Here is a 14,490-nt window from a genome sequence, read left to right as displayed (position 1 = left end):
CATACCTGATGGTGCTGCAACCAGTTAGAATGGTCCATCTGTAGAAATTTTCAAGTGTTTTTGGCGACACATCAATTCTCCTCAAACCCTGAATGAAATATAGCTGCTGTCAATTACAATTTTTAAAAATTGTATCAATATGTTGGCACCAGGACAGATCTTAGAGATGCTAACATCCAGGAACTTGAAATTGCTCACCCTTTCTATTGCTAATCCCAGGAGGATCGTGTGTGTTCGCTTGACTTCCTCTTCCTGAAATCCACAATCAATTCCCTGATCTTAATGAAGTGCAAGGTAGTTGCCCCAACACCACTCAACCAGCTGATTTATCTTGCTCCTGAATGCTTCGTCATTATCTGATATTCTGCTAACAATAGTTGTCTCTCCAGAAAATTTATAGATTGGCGTTTGAGCAGTGCCTAGCCATACAATCGTGGGTGTAGATACAGTATAGCAGTGGGCAAGTATGCATCAATGACTTACATTTGTGTTGATTGCCAGAGAGGACAATTCTCACAGACCGTGTTCTCCTGTTTTAAGAAGTCAAGGATCCAGTCGCAAAGGTATAGAGATCCAGGGTGTGGTGCTCGTTGATTAGAACTGAGGGTATGATTGTGTGGAGTTCTGACATGTAGCTGCACAAGCTTTCAAAACGTAATTTAACTTCATATCTCCTACGTTAATAGTACCATCATTGAAATGTAGTGTGAAAGAAGGCAAACTGACAAAGTTAGAAGTTTACTCTATACCGTGCAAATTGTACACTGTTTGAAACTCACATAACTAATGAGAGAAACAAAACCCCGTACCTTTAATGTACACAAATAAGGTCCAGCAAAAACTGAAAGCATCTGATACACTGCATGGAAGACGCCTGTAAAATAATAAAAATCACAATATAAATCAAAAGCAAACAGTAGTTCGGCATTATTGCGAGTGGACTGCAACAGTAACCAACTGTAAATGTTTTTTCGACCAGCAGGTGGAGTTTAGATCTTAGTATTTAGGGAAGGCTACACCCGCCTTTGAAGCAATACAGTACAGATTTACTAACACAAGAAATTCTGCAGATGCTGGAAATCCAGAGCAACACACACAAAATTCTGTGGAGTATCTATGGAGAGAAATAAACAGCAGATGTTTTTGGCTGAGACCCTTTAATCAGGACTGGAAAAGAAGGGGGAAGAAGCCAGAACAAGGTGGTGATGGTGGGGGGAATGGAGAAAGAGGAGGAAAAGGAGTACAAACTGACAGGTTATAGGTGAATCCAGGTAAGGGGGAAATATGGGTAGGTGGATGTACTACACTGATTTCCAGGTGAGGATGTGAGAAACTGAGTATGACATGTTATGCCTGCAGCCCCCTCCTTTGTGAGAATCGCAAGATCACTATTGGGTTGGGTCAGGGGACCCAGGAAATGAGAGAGACGTGCAGAATGTCTCGTTCTCCGGCGATGTAAAGCTACGGGACATGGCCATTATCTCTTGGAGACAAATTTGTGGATTGAGATACTATGCTACGTGAACGCCCTCAGGCAAAGTGGACTGGGTGAGAAAGAGATTGCATCACCCCAACCTGATTGATATCTACGACCCTGCGAGTCAGGATAAAAGAGGGTCTGTAGGAACGGCCCCTCAGACGCACCAGAAGAAACGCTAGCGATCCCGTAATAGCGGGAAGCCATTTGAAGGAGGCCACGTGCGTTCAGTTCCGTTGCCTGGGACTGGTGGCTGGTACCACGGAAAACGGCTTTTAGCTAGCAACGGGGAAAATCAACTCCCCCGACTCAAAGGATTGGCATCATAAACGACCTGGGCAAGTTTAAAACCATCTCTCTCTTAAACCCAAAACGCTGCAGCTTGAACGAACTAACAGTGACTGTTATATTTCCATCGGACAATACATTATCCCCTAGACAACGATAGAGCTATTTCGTATTGATTATTATTATACCCGCGCTTTTAGATTTAGTATTGACGACGTATATTATCTGTATGTTTGCATTAATCTTATTTTTGTGCCCCTTTAAAAATAGTACCATCAGACTTCAACTGACCTCTCTATCTTTGCTGGTAAGTGACCCAGTTACGGGGTACGTAACAATTGGGGTTCTCATCTAGAGATTTGATACCAAATTGGAGGGTCAGTGAATCGGGTTTGTAAGTCCAAACTTGGATCTGGTTACGCGGGTAGCCAGACAGGAAACCAGCAAAGATGGACGTGGGGGAATTTATAGAAAACCCGACTCTGGAGGCGCTGGAGGCGGCCACCAAATCAGACTTGATAAATTTGGCGAAGGGGTTAAACCTCGCAGAGGTGAGGTTGTCAATGAAAAAACGGGAGGTGCGAAGGGCAATAACTCAGTATTATATTGGGGAGAATGTGTTTACAGCTGAGGTATTGGAAAATATCCCTGAAAAGGTACCAGCTAGTGGGACGGCTCAGTTAGAGTTGGAGAAATTAAGGTTGGAACATGAAATTAGGGTAAAGCAGCTGGAAGCAGCTGAGAAGGAGAAAGAAAGGGCCGACAAACAAAGGGAGCATGAGCTCCAGCTAAAGGAGTTAGAGCAGGACCGGGCTGAGAAAGAAAAGGGAGCATGCGCTCCAGCTAAAAGAGTTAGAGGTGAAACGGGAGCAGGACAGAGCTGAGAAGCAAAGACAGCATGAACTTCAGTTAAAACAGCTGGAAGCAGCTGAGAAGGAGAAGGAAAGAGCTGAGAAGGAGAAGGAAAGGGCCGAGAAGGAGAGGGAAAGGGCCGAGAAGGAGAGGGAAAGGGCCGAGAAGGAGAGGGAAAGGGCCGAGAAGGAGAGGGAGGCAGAGAAACAGAGGAAACATGACTTGGAGATGGAGAAGTTAAGGCAAGAGCAACGAGTTCAGGGGTCAGACCGAGAGGAGCGGTTTAATGTTAGTCGGGAGTTGAGGTTAGTACCTCCGTTCGAGGAGACGGATGTTGATAGTTATTTCTTGCTTTTTGAAAAGGTGGCAGTGAATCAGAAGTGGCCCAGAGAACAGTGGGTGGCGTTGTTACAAAGTGTGTTAAAAGGGAAGGCACAGCGGGCATATACGGCGTTGTTCATGGAGGAGGAAGAGGAGGAGAGTTATGACAAAGTAAAGGCGGCCATTCTCCGGAGTTATGAGCTAGTATCTGAAGCGTATAGACAAAAGTTCAGAAATTTAAAGGGTGGAATCAGACGTATACCGAGTTTGCCTATGAGAAGGGTGTGCTCTTGGACCGTTGGTGCACAGCAGAGATAGTGGAAGAGGATTATTGGCGTCTCAGGGTGTTAATTCTGATTGGGGAATTTAAAGGTTGTGTTTCGGAGGATATCCGGATGTATTTGAATGAGAAGCCGAATAAGTCCAGCTCAGAATTTGCTAGGTTCGCAGATGAATATGCCCTAACCCACAAGACAAAGTTTTCCTTGAATAAAAATTCCCAGAGAGACCGTGGGAACGATCGAGAAAGTCCGCCGGCAGAGGTAGAGGTCCCGCTGGGAGCTAGTGGTAAGGTTGAGGGGGAAAGGCCAGACGGCCAGAGATTTCCGGGCTTGACCTGTTTTAATTGTGGAAAGGGGGGGCATCTTGCATCTCGGTGCTTTGCTCCGAGGAAAGAGACAGGAAAAGGGAAAGCAGCAGTCCCTATCGGATGTGCCGTGGTAATCAGTAAATCGACAAGAGAGCCCCGGGTAGACAGAGTACGAGAAGGGTCTGAGACTTGTATGTCAAACGGAACCATGTCTGTGAGGGAGGGAGACACACCAGTTCCCGTACGGATCTGGAGAGACACGGGGGCTGAGCTGTCATTGATCAGCAGTAAGGTACCAGAGTTTGGTCGCAAGACGAGAATGGTAGCTGTGAAAGGAATAAGTAAAAGGACAGAAATGGTGCCCTTACATAAGGTCATTATGGATTGTGAGCTAGTCTCTGGACCCGTTGAAATGGGGGTGCGATCAGAATTCCCGAGAACTGACGCGGACGTCCTTCTGGGTAACGATTTAGCTGGTGGTAAGGTTTGGTCGGCAATGACGCTGACGAGACAGCCGGTGAGTGTTGAGGCTCCGCCCCTAGATTCCAAGAGCTATCCCGCATGTGCGGTCACTTGCAGCATGTCAAGAAAGGCAGCTGAGAACGAGAGCAGTTTAAATCTGGCCAGTATTGATTTGGCCAAGACGTTTTTACCGACCCTGTACCACGAGGGTTTAGAGGGTGGTAAAACGAAGAGTAGTAAAGTGAAAGAGGGTAAGGGAGAGGAGGTAGATCTGCCCTTAGCAAGGAGAAAGGTTCTAGAGGCAGAAAATAAAGATGAGGAACCGCTAGAGCGGTTAAGAGGTCCAGAGTTGGACAGGGATGATCTGTCTGGTTTGGCAGAACTGTTTGAAGAAGTTGAAAATTCTAAATGTGTTCCCGATAATGAAATGAGGGCAGTCCTAGATGAAAAGGGTGCCCTTGCCTTGAAGAAGTCTGCTGGGTTGGCAGATGATGTTGTTTCAGCCCGCGGGGTTGAGTTTACTCCGGAAGGGAGTTGCCCAGAAAGTAACTGGGAGGATCAGGGGAATTTAGAATTTGAAAAGGGTACGGGTATTGAAAGCCTGGAAGAGGCCAATGTCCCGTTTGAGTGTGTCCAAGATGTGGATGCACATGGTACTGAACCTAGTAACGGAGCTCAGAAAAAGTCTGAGGTATTTGATTCAGTTGAACGAGACGGCCGTTCTTGTGGGTCAGATAGACTTGGTTCAGTGAAGAAAGGGTTAACCTTGGTAATAGTGGGAAGTGAGAGTTCCCAGGTGTTTGTGCTCGAAGGTGTGTTAAAAGTTAATGGGGAGATGAATATTATCATTGAAGAAAACGGGAAACATGTAGTTCCCAAATCGAATGAAAAAAATTTAAAACCCACGGATCACTTACAGGTTGAGTTGGAAGATGACGGGGCCCCCCCATGCTATTGTTATTCCACAGTGTGGTGTGAAAAGGCAGAATTTAAAATGCTGCTTGAACAAGGAGTTCGAACTGAAAACTAATAGCCTGAAGGGTCCTGAAGAGAAAGCTAGCAACTTGTGTAAAATTAAAGAATTGGGTGGAAATTCAGAAGATGGTCTAAGTTTGGGACACAGTGTTGATAAAATAACTCCTATGAAAGAAGCGGGCAAAAGCCTATTTTGCCAGGCTACCTGAGCTCCCCACGTGGGAAATAACCGGAAAAGAGGCGAGGGTTAATGGGGGACGCCATTTTTAAATAGCAGAAACCGGTTTTAAGGGATTTCGACAAAGCCTGTGAATAATAAGACAACCCCCATGGAAGCCTGCCTGTTAAGTTTGAAAGCAACATAACGATTGGTATTTGCATGGACTTTTGTAGTATACACGTAAGCTTAAGATCACAACTCTTTAGTTTTGTTTGCTGAAAAAAAAATAGGTGGTTATTAAATTGAAGTCTGATGCTATAAGACTTTAGTAAAGTACAAGATGTTAAGCTATTAAAGGAAGTGACACTGTAATCGTTAACTGTTTGGATGCTGAATTGGATGTATAACTGTATTACTCTGTAGTGAAAAGGAAAAGCTTTTATATTGTGGTAGATTCCACAGTCCTGTAAGACTCTGTACTACTTCGTTTTAACCGCTGGTAAAAACGCGTTGAAGAAGGGGGGTGTTATGCCTGCAGCCCCCTCCTTTGTGAGAATCGCAAGATCACTATTGGGTTGGGTCAGGGGACCCAGGAAATGAGAGAGAGACATGCAGAATGTCTCGTTCCCCGGCGATGTAAAGCTACGGGACATGGCCATTGTCTCTTGGAGACAAATTTGTGGATTGAGATACTATGCTACGTGAACGCCCTCAGGCAAAGTGGGCTGGGTGAGAAAGAGATTGCATCACCCCAACCTGATTGACATCTACGACCCTGCGAGTCAGGATAAAAGAGGGTCTGTAGGAACAGCCCCTCAGACGCACCAGAAGAAACGCTAGTGATCCCGTAATAGAGGGAAGCCATTTGAAGGAGGCCACGTGCGTTCAGTTCCGTTGCCTGGGACTGGTGGCTGGTACCACGGAAAACGGCTTTTAGCTAGCAACGGGGAAAATCAACTCCCCCGACTCAAAGGATTGGCATCATAAATGACCTGGGCAAGTTTAAAACCGTCTCTCTCTTAAACCCAAAACGCTGCAGCTTGAACGAACTAACAGTGACGGTTATATTTCCATCGGACAATACATTATCCCCTAGACAACGATAGAGCTATTTCGTATTATTATTATACCCGCGCTTTTAGATTTAGTATTGACGACGTATATTATCTGTATGTTTGCATTAATCTTATTTTTGTGCCCCTTTATCAATAAATACTTTTTAAAATAGTACCATTGGGGTCTCAAGATGGCGCTCATGGAGTAAACCGCTTCTAGGCTTTGCTCCAAACCTTTTAAGTCTTTTTAACCTACAAACACCCCTTAAAGGATCTTCTTATACTTATTCTAAAGGGGTCTAAACATACAGAATTTTTCTTTTTAACTATTTGAATTATTCTCAACTTGCTGAAATGTCTAGAGCAAAAGAATCGAAACAGACGAAAGAACCGATAACTTTAGAAACAATTGTGAAGCTTATAGAAGACAAATTTGAAGAACTGGAGAGAAAAATAACCGCAAAGCTTTTTCAGTTTGATGAGCGTTTGAAGCTGTTCGAAGAAAAACTCCAGACACTTACACTGGAATCACAAAAACAACAAGCAAGTATTTTGGCTCTTGAAGAAGCCGCTCGCAAGAAAGATCGTATAATTGAAAAAATACAAGAAGAGCAAACTTCGACTTCTCAACAGATGGATCGTTATAAAGTTAAAATTACTGATTTGGAAAATCGCTCTCGAAGACAAAATCTTCGGTTAATTGGGATTCCAGAAAAATTTGAGAGCGGTGATCTTACCATTTTCTTCTCTAAATTTCTAATGGATGTCTTGGGTCCAGAGGTACTGGACTCTCTCCCGATAATCGATCGGGCACACCGTGTCTCCCGTTTTCGGTCTGATTCAAGTTTGAAACCGCGACATGTAATTCTCCGGATCCATTACCCTCATACCAAAGAGCGTTTGATTCGGGCGGCTCGGAAAAAGGGTATGATCAGCTTTCAAGAGTTTAAATTTCGTATTCTGGAAGATTATAGCCCTGAAGTCTTAAGGGCAAGAATGGCTTTTAGATCGGTTATGTCGAAATTTCACCAGAAAGGTGCAAGCAAGCGCTGTTATTTCCAGCACACTTGAGAGTCACTCTTGATGACGGAACTTTTCGGCTGTTTAAATCTCCAGCGGATGCTCAAAGTTTTCTGGAACAATGACATTCTATCGGGTTGACTAATGTAATTTAGTCTATAGATTTGGATCTGTTACAGAATGATGTTTGGTTTTTTTTGGGTATGGCTTACATGTATTTTTTATATACGGTTAAAGCTCTTTTTGCTTGGCTTATTTTGACTTTATTATTTTTCCATATTATTAATCTATTAGCGTTGAAAATAACTTATTAGGGTTTTTTTTTCCTTTTTTGTTTTTCTTTTTGAAGCTGATATATGCTTTTTTATATTCTTAACATTTAAATATTAAGATTTTTAAAAAAAATAAAATGTCGTTTCTTCTTCCCGACAGACTTTAGTGCTTGGAACGTCATATCCGTTTTGATGTGTATGAAAACTTTCATTTAAAATACCAATCCAGTATTAGTCATTTATGGGTTTTATCGTTTTAATTCTTTTTTTAACCCTTTTGTTTATATACATTTATAATACTAATTTTATATTTTAACTTTTGTTACACCAACCCTCTCTTATAATGTGGGTTGTTTGTATTTTTTTTTTTAACTTTGTTGTGTCTGAGTTGCCGTCTTGAGACACGGGGGTAATTTTAGTGTTAGATTGCCTGCTTGCCTCTTTTTGGCTTTTTTCCTGGGGCTTTGAGGGTGGAGGGAGGGGGATTTTTCTTTTTTCTTTTCTTTTTGCTTGCTTTCTGCTTAGTTTTATTTCATGGGCTTATATGAAACTACAAAAATGGTCGCAGTGCCGTGACTTCTGGTTTCTCCTTGAACTTACTTCCTTCTTCCGGGTTCATGAGTTCACTTTTTTTTCAAACTTATGTGTTAACTGTAATAAATATTGTCAATATGGATAGGACTATTAACTTTGTTTCTTGGAATACTAATGGTTTAAATCATCCGATCAAACGGAAAAAAACATTCAAAGTATTCCATAGAATGAATGCCAATGTTATTTTTGTACAAGAGACTCATGTAAGGAAGGTGGATAGTCAACGGTTGTTTAGGTTTTGGCAGGGCCAACAGTATCACTCAAATTCGCAAGCCAAAGTAAGAGGTGTTTCCATTTTTATAGATTCATCAACTTCTTTTATACATCATGAAACAATTTCAGATCTGCAAGGTAGATTTTTGCTTATTACTGGTCTACTTTTTAAATCAAAAAGTTGTTTTAGTTAATGTTTATGCTCCAAATACTGATTGTCCTGAATTTTTTAAATGTTTATTTACATCCTTTCCTAATTTGAATCAATATAGATTGATAATGGGTGGGCATTTTCTACACCCTAATGACAAAGAGTTTTCATACTTTTCCCATGTTTATCATAATTACTCAAGAATTGATTACTTTTTCATTGATCACCATTTACTTACAGATGTTATGGATTGTAAATATGACTCTATTACCATATCTGATCATGCACCTTTGAAGTTATCTATTAAGATGACGGATTCATATATTAATGCTAAAAGTTGGAGGTTCAATCCTGTTTTATTGCAGGATTCTGACTTTGTTAACTTTATTAAACAGCAAATTGATTTGTTTTTCTCAACAAATTCTACAGCAGAGATCTCTAGTGGAATTTTATGGGATACTTTTAAAGCATATATTCGTGGACAGATTATTTCATATTCTGCTAGAGTTAGGAAACAAACTAATTCTAAAATATTAACACTAGTTGATAAAATCAAAGCAATTGACAAGATTTATTCAATGACCCCTAGCAAAGAACTTTATAAAGAAAGAGTGGAACTTCAAATGGAGCATAGCTTATTATTATCCTCCTCGATTGAAAGTCAGTTAATTAAATCAAAAGCCCAATTCTATATATATGGAGACAAGTCTGGTAAATTACTAGCTAACCAATTGAAAATTGTTTCGGATAAACGACAGATTACTGGGATTCGTAAACAAGATGGTACTTTGACGATCGATCACAAAGAGATAAATAAAGCCTTCCAAGATTTTTATAATTCCTTATATCAATCAGAATGTACTAAGGACTCTTCTATAATAAATGAATTTTTAAGGAAATTGAATATTCCAAAAGTAACTGTTGAGGATAGTGTATTTTTGGATACACCTATTACGGAGTCTGAAAAAGAAAAGGCTATTTTTTCAATGAATTTGGGTAAAGCTTCTGGTCCAGATGGTTTCTCTACAGAATTTTTAAAATCTTTTTCTTCCATACTTTCTCCTTGGCTTTGTAAAATTTTTAAAGATGCATTAAGTATAGGCAAACTACCACAATCTTTTTATGAAGCTTCTATTTCTTTAATTCTTAAAAAAGATAAAGACCCTACTGAATGCACATCCTATCGACCTATATCCTTGTTGAATACGGATTTTAAGATTTTTAGTAAAATTTTGGCTATTAGATTAGAAAATATATTACCTCGAATTATTTCTGAAGATCAGACTGGATTTATTAAAAATCGCTATTCATCTTTTAACATTAGAAAATTAATTAATATTATTTATACCTCTTCATCTAAAATACCAGAATGTGTCATTTCTTTAGATGCTGAAAAAGCATTTGATAGAGTCGAATGGCCATATTTATTTAATACAATGCAACATTTTAATTTTAGTTCAAAATTTATATCATGGATTAAATTAATATACCATAAACCCTTAGCTTCGGTTTTTACCAATAATCAAAGATCCCCTTTTTTTCAGCTATTTCGTGGTACAAGGCAAGGTTGTCCTTTAAGTCCTTTACTATTCGACATTGCTTTAGAACCCTTGGCTATAGCTATTCGTGAATCACCCAATATTCTCGGTATTACCCGTGGGGAGACGACGTATAAGGTATCATTATATGCGGATGACTTGTTATTATATATATCTGACCCTGAAAGATCTATTCCTGCTATTTCTTCTTTGCTCGCTCAATTTAGTAACTTTTCTGGTTATAAATTGAATTTTAATAAGAGTGAACTATTTCCATTAAATATGCATGTTCCAATTTATAATCATGTACCATATAGAATTGTTACAGATTATTTTACTTATTTAGGTATTAAAATTACTAAAAAACATAAAGATTTATTTTAAATTAATTTTCTACCTTTAATTGACCAAATTAAGCAACTTGCTATTAGGTGGTCTCCACTATCTTTGTCATTGGTAGGCAGAGTTAATGCTATTAAGATGATGATACTACCTAAATTTTTATATTTATTTCAAGCATTACCAATTTTTATTCCTAAATCTTTTTTTGATATGGTTGACTCTAAAATATCTTCTTATTTGTGGCAGAACAAAAATCCTAGACTAGGCAAAAAATATTTACAGAAGCCTAAGAAGGAGGGCGGCTTGGCTCTACCAAACTTAAGATTTTACTATTGGGCAGTTAATATACGGTATTTAATATTCTGGACACAAGAATCGACTACAGCTGCTTGCCCACAATGGGTAAATTTGGAATGTAAATCTGTGCAAGATTTTTCACTGATTTCAATCTTAGGGTCTTCACTTCCTTTTTCGTTATTCAAAATGAATAAACAGATTACTAATCCCATAGTCAAGTATACATTACGAATTTGGTTTCAATTTCGTAAATTTTTTGGCTTGAATAAGTTTATGCTGTCATGTCCTATAATATCTAACTACCTCTTTCGGCCTTCATCTATAGATCAAGCTTTTTTTTTATGGAAAACAAAAGGTATAACATGTTTTCGTGATCTGTTTTTGGATGATAACATTATGTCCTTTGAACAGCTATCTAATAAATATAATTTACCTAAAACCCATTTTTTTAGATAATTGCAAGTCAGAAATTTTTTGTATAATGAATTAAAGTATTTTTTGAAAGAATGTCCATTGGACATTACAGAAAGAATTTTAGCCCTCAATCCTTGTCAAAAGGGTTTAGTAGCTATCATTTATAATATGATTATGAGTGTACATCCAGATGTATCAGAAAAAATTAAGAAGGAATGGCAAGAAGAATTGCATTGTCCTATATCTACTGAGCAATGGGAAAATTTTTTATCATTGGTAAATTCATCCTCTATTTGTGCTAAACATGCCCTAATACAATTTAAGGTTGTACATAGAGCTCACATGTCTAAAGATAAACTTGCTCGATTTTATTCTTATGTTAATTCAACCTGTGACAGATGTCATTCTGATGTTGCTTCATTAACTCATATGTTCTGGTCTTGTCCTTGTTTACAAAATTATTGGAAAGATATTTTTAATATTATTTCAAGAGTTTTAAATATCAATTTCCAACCGCATCCTTTTACTGCAATTTTCGGTTTACCAATGATAGATAATAATCGTCTATCCGCTTCATCTCAACGAATGATTGCATTTGTTACATTAATGGCTAGAAGATCTATTTTACTGAATTGGAAAGAAATTAACCCTCCAACTGTATTTCAGTGGTTTTCTCAAACTATTTCTTGTTTGAGTTTAGAAAAAATTAGAAGCGTGGTTTTTGATTCTTCAGTTAAATTTGAGGAAACTTGGAGACCATTTATTCAACATTTTCATATGAGTTAAATGGTCTGATCCTAAACCTTACTGTTATTATCCTTAATTATTTGGATGGAGGTTCGGAGTTATCGGCATTACTGTATGTATTTAACATTATGCAATTGCCCATGTTGGTTAGTTCTTTTTTAAAGTTTTTTTAAAAAAAATTTTTGGGGTTTTTTTTCTCTTTTTTGATTCTTTTACATTAATACTTTGAGTTTGGGAGGCCTTATATATATTGATTATTATATATCTGATTGTCTATTTAAACTATTAATTATGTACTCTCAAACGTTTTGTATTCATATTTCACTTATGTTTTTCTTAAAATTAATAAAAAGATTTAAAAAGAAAGAAAAATAGTACCATCAGACTTCAACGGACCTCTCTATCTTTGCTGGTAAGTGACCCAGTTACGGGGTATGTAACAGACATGTCTAAGCTCCCTAGGGTTTAAAATATGATTTTATTTAAATTACCAAGTTGAGAATGCAGCTGCCAGATCGGGGCATAGTCTCATAAGATGCTGTTCTACCAGGAATGAGAGGAGAAAATTATATTGTGAAGCTTTGGAATTTTCTCTGCCCAAGGGCGGTGGGCACTCAGTAGCTTTCCCTTTTCAAGACTGAGATCAATACAGTCATCGTACATTAAAGAGATACAAAATTGTACAATATATGGATACAAAATTGAGCAGGGAGGTGGGCGATGCACAAGATCAACTTGAAGGGTCATACGAACTACACTGGGTTCTATATTTTATGAATAAATGTCTTCTTTGTGGTTGTACTGTCCACTTCCTCATTGTCAAAAATGAGCCTTCACACTGTCTAGCAGGCAGCACATCATTAGTTCCAATCACAAACAGAAGAAAATCTACATAAGTTGGAAATCCAAGTAACACACAAAATGCTGGAGGAACTCAGCAGGCCAGGCAGCATCTATGAAAAAGAGCACAATTGATGTTTCAGGCCGAGACCCTTCAACAGGACTGGAGAAAAATGATGAGAAGTCAGGGTTAGAGGTGAGGAGAGGGAGAAACACAAGGTGATAGGTAAAACTGGGATGGTGCGGGGGGGGGGGTAAGTGAAGTACTGTAAAGAGTTGGGAGATTGATTGGTGAAAGAGATACAGGGCTGAAGAAGGTGGAATCTGATAGGAGAGAGGACATAAAGCCATGGATGAAAGAAAAAAAAGGGGAAGAGCTCCAGAGGGAGGCAACGGGCAGGCAGGGAGATGAGGTGAAAGAGGGACAAGGGGATGGGGAATAGAGAGGTAGAGACCTCGTGGACATTACCAGAAGTTCAAGAAATCGATGTTCATGCCATCTGGTTGGAGGCTACCCAGACAGAATACACGGTGTTGCTTCTCCAACCTAAGTGTGGCCTCATCACGTCAGTAGAGGAGGCCATGGAAGGACATGTAGGAATGGAAATGGGAAGTGGAATTAAATTGGGTGGCCACTGGGAGATTCTGCTTTTTCTGGCAGATGGAGTTTAGGTGCTTGGTGGAGTGGTCTCCTGATCTATATTGGATCACACCGATATACAAGAGGCCACATTGCCAGAAAAAGTGGGATCTGCCAGTGACCACCCATCTGCCCCACCTCCTCAATTCCCTTTCCCATTTCCCTCTCACTTCATCTCCTTGCCAACCCATCACCTCCCTCTGGTGCTCCTTCCTCTTTTTCTTTCTTCCATGGCCTTCTGTCCTTTCCTATCAGATTCCCCCTTCTCCAATCCTGTATTTCTTTCACCAATCAACTTCCCAACTCTTTACTTCATCCCTTCCCCTGGTTTCACTTATCACCTTGTATTTCTCCATCCCTCACCTCTAATCCTAACTCCTCCATTTTTTCTCCAGTCCTGCCAAGGGGTCTCAGCCTGAAATGTCAACTGTACTCTTTTCCATAGACGCTGCCTGGCCTGCTGAGTTCCTCCAGCATTTTCTGTGTTACATCATTAGGTCCTATGTTTTAGAACCAAGATTTAAAGTTGTAAGTTGGCAATCTTAGCTGTAAAACTGAAACGACGATTAAGATACCAAGCCAAAACAGATAAACAACTTGCCTCTGCTTTCGGCTTCTCTGAAACCGAGGCTGATCCTGGTGACGATTTTGAAACATGTCCAAAAATATAGGTTGAAACTTTCTGAAGATAACAGTGGAAACTTCAAAATTCCTTTCTAATTGTTCTACTCGCTTTCGGAAGTCTTGGGATAAGTTGGCCATATCTGCCCATTTCTTCATCTTGCTGAAGAATTCAATTAGGCTGTAAGAACATAGCACAAAATTTACAAGATATTAGATCTTCATGCAGCTGCAGAAAGTTAATTTATTAAGCAATGAAAAGGAAATGCCAACCAACGGGATGTGGGGGAAGGGGAAAGGGGAAAGTCTTATGATGAGATCCAAATATCTGTAAGCATGCTGAGTCCCTTCTATGGTTTACCCCTCCCCAGCTGTGCAGAAATAGAAACAAAGAACATAGAAAACCTACAGCAAAATACAGGCCCTTCGGCCCACAATGCTGTGCCAAACATGTTCTTACTTTACCTAGGGTTACCCATAGCCCTCTATTTTACTAAGCTCCACGTACTTATTCAGGAGTCTCTTAAAAGACTCCTGTTGTTTCAACTTCACCACCGTCGCTGGCAGCGCATTCCATGCACTCAGCTCAGTCTGTGTAAAAAACTTACCCCTGACATCTCCT

General features: G+C 39.5%; 1 protein-coding gene across 2 annotated transcripts in view; it reads right to left on the bottom strand.

Moving 5' to 3' along the window:
• The window catches only part of rbl1 (retinoblastoma-like 1 (p107)), a 120,282-nt gene that overhangs the window by 87,489 nt on the left and 18,303 nt on the right, over positions 1–14,490 (bottom strand). For both annotated transcript variants that reach the window (XM_073062282.1, XM_073062283.1), the window contains exons 3-4: positions 13,849–14,049; positions 810–874 (exon numbers count right to left, since the gene is read on the bottom strand). In XM_073062282.1, the coding sequence (XP_072918383.1) occupies positions 810–874; positions 13,849–14,049 (266 nt within the window). The remainder of the gene's footprint in view (positions 1–809; positions 875–13,848; positions 14,050–14,490) is intronic.

The sequence above is a fragment of the Hemitrygon akajei genome, chromosome 11 (assembly GCF_048418815.1).
Source record: "Hemitrygon akajei chromosome 11, sHemAka1.3, whole genome shotgun sequence".
NCBI classification, from domain to species: Eukaryota; Metazoa; Chordata; class Chondrichthyes; order Myliobatiformes; family Dasyatidae; genus Hemitrygon; species Hemitrygon akajei.
This window is presented reverse-complemented; position numbering and strand designations above follow the sequence as displayed.